Raw genomic sequence first — 2883 nt, 5'->3', positions numbered from 1 at the left:
CGCACTTTTCAACCTCCAATCCACGCTTTTTAGCGCTTTTCTACTTCTCCCAATTCGCACTTTTTCAACCTCCAATCCACGCTTTTTATCGCTTTTCTACTTCTCCCAATTCGCACTTTTTCAACCTCCAATCCACGCTTTTTATCGCTTTTCTACTTCTCCCAATTCGCGCGCTCGCTCGGCTCGCGGATACAGCCCACGTCGGGCTGTATCTCGGAGATCTGTGTTTTCAATATAGGAATGGATATGATATCGGAATGATTTGTCAATGTATACTTTACAAGCATCAAGTGCCGTTAAAATGTACAGAACAATTTAGTCCATGTCACGCCTATCTGGGCTGCTATTGGGTAGATTCATATAGCAACCAATATGGACGAGTTTCACGCTACAAAACGCAGGAAATTGATGTGTAGCCTTTTCGTTTGGTGAATAGAACGCAGGATATTCTGGTGGATGTCATGCAATCCAAATCGTTATACCCTTAGGAGCCTTCGTTGTGCAGGCATTGTCAAACACACGCTCGTTGTGGCGATTGGATCGTTCCTTGAATACCGCTTTCTAACGAGACACAATCGAATACTCGAGCTCATATTATTGCACAAGAATATATTCGTGGGTGTACCTCACCACGCGACCATTCACATGTCGTAGGAATCAAGATAGATGCGTTGAAATCAAATTGACAAATATTTGCTTTTCGTAATTGCATGTATTGAAGCGGCGTCTCCTACCAGGTCATGTTTGGTCTCGTCGATGCGCTGCGTTTGCTTATGGCATGGGTGAGTTGATCCATGGCGTTGGCACGCTCCAACGATGCGCTCGAGCAACCTAGCCAGCATGGTTTTCATGACATGCGCTGCACATGTTACAAGAAAAGGAGAATTGATGGTGGTATTTTTGGCACCGACACGGAAGCGGACGATGTTGGTTGGTTTCGTGTCCACAGTTGCCGGGAACACCACCTGCGTGAGATATTGGCGACTAGGTTGCCGCGCATCGGAGGTGAGACATGAAAATGCATATTTTGCGTGGAAATTGCTGCCAACGTCAAATCGGTGTCACGAACGTGCTGGGACTCGCTTCTTCACCAGTTGTCAACCACGCCCCCACGTCCATAAGTGCAGTGACATGTGAATGGGTACGCCGCGTACGCGAGCCCATTACGTATTAACGACCTTGCTCAAATCGTCGTGTTAAGCTTTTGACGTGGTACTAGTACATTTGAATATATGTCGACGTGATCATATTCGCATGTCAGTGAGTGGAAGGGGAGATCGTCGCTACAATTGCAGAAGACGATGTCAACGGCGTGTCAATGCGGTCATTTTAACGTTTTAAGAGCGATTTTTATATGTAGTCGAGCATTGCCCGCGTTTTAGAGCCTGCAGAGGTGACGAATCGCGACCTACTCTGCTCTCCAAAGCGTCTTCTATCACTATGCCAACTATGAGCAACTTTGTTCCAAACGTGATGTTTCGGCAAGTGGCGTCGGCGTCCTGGCGTCCTGCCTCTAAGATGGCACTGCGCTTAGTTTGGCGTGCATAGTGCCTCTCAGATGGCACTACGATCTTAGTTTGGCGCGCATCTTGGATTGAGCTTCGCTACCGCTGTACGCCTCGCACGTCGACGCGGTCTCGCTTTTCATGCTGTCCAAAGCGTCCTCTACCACTGTGCCAAGTCTGGGCCATTTCGTTTCCGAACGCAAAGTGGTGGACCTGAAGATGCTTCCAGATGACGCACCACTCACTATGGACAAGTGCTACAGCCCAAAGCCGGCAGGATCGTCTTTTTGGGACCCACACCAGAACACCATCGCGCGCGATCAACAGCGCTAGAAACCCTGGTGCCTCGATATGCCAAATTGTACTATTTGCGGCGTCATGTGGGTATTAAATATGGCATATGCCATTTTGAAGGAAACCCAACATACAACGGAAAGCTCGGCAAGCTCGGTGTGCCACCTGAGAGTATGCGAGCGAAATTGGACATGACTATCAAATGGTGTTTATAGGCAGCTAGAACGCAATTGTTTCTACTCGACGCCTTCGTCGTCGCCGTCGTCTTCGTTGATCTTGAGCTTGGAGAGAACATGGCGGCCGTACTCGGCGAGGAGCTTGCCTTGCTCGGCGCTTGCGCAGTATTCCGTGAGCGTCTAGGGGCGTATCCCTTTTGCACGTATAAGAGCGCGCTCTCGGCACCGAGCTTGATGTTGATGTTGGGCTCTCGATGAGCGCAAAAATCGGCGGCACGAGCGTGCCCGAGTGCTGGTGCACATGCTTCGGGACGACCTTGGCCATGCGCTTGAAGATGCGCAGAGCCGTGCGGTTGACGACCTTGTTGGCGGTGTCCGAGAACCCCATAGCGAGCGCCTGGACAACGTCCACCGACACAAGCGCCGCGCCGACCTTGACCGCGAGGCCAAGCGCTGTGAAGCTCGACGACTTGACGAGCGGGTTCTCGTCGCGGGCAAGCGCCACAAGCGTCGGAATGACCGGCACCGCAAGCGTGGTCGCTACTCACGTTGGCACCGGCAAAAGGTTGAACAAGCCCAATGCTACCAACGCCGCCGAGTTAAGAAGGGTCCAGCTCCTCGACCATCGTGAGACTATGATGTTTTTCGCTGCCGAGCGAGAGCGTGAGGGCAAGGTCGTTGCTCGCGCGCACACGGAGGAGGTCACAGTTCGTGACGAGGTGACCGCGAAGGACGTCTTCCAGCGCGAGCACTGCCGATGCCGAGACCTTGGCGCCGACGCGGGTGAGAATCGCAACGAGCGCGTCAAGGTTGGCCTCCAAGATGCCGCCTTCGTCGACGCAACTTTGGCCGTGAGCTCGGCAATGAGCGGGTCGATATGGGGCGAGAACGAGGTGGACAAAGGCCGG

General features: G+C 52.3%; 1 protein-coding gene across 1 annotated transcript; it reads right to left on the bottom strand.

Moving 5' to 3' along the window:
- Positions 1-2035: 2035 nt before the first annotated feature.
- Positions 2036-2818, bottom strand: SPRG_18009 (hypothetical protein; the record flags this gene model as incomplete). Its single annotated transcript, XM_012357434.1, has 3 exons — positions 2036-2155; positions 2202-2515; positions 2610-2818. Coding segments are annotated over 3 exons (643 nt in total), but the record flags the coding sequence as incomplete, so codon positions are not given.
- Positions 2819-2883: the final 65 nt, after the last annotated feature.

The sequence above is a fragment of the Saprolegnia parasitica genome (assembly GCF_000151545.1).
Source record: "Saprolegnia parasitica CBS 223.65 unplaced genomic scaffold supercont2.916, whole genome shotgun sequence".
In the NCBI taxonomy this organism is placed as follows: domain Eukaryota; phylum Oomycota; class Saprolegniomycetes; order Saprolegniales; family Saprolegniaceae; genus Saprolegnia; species Saprolegnia parasitica.
This window is presented reverse-complemented; position numbering and strand designations above follow the sequence as displayed.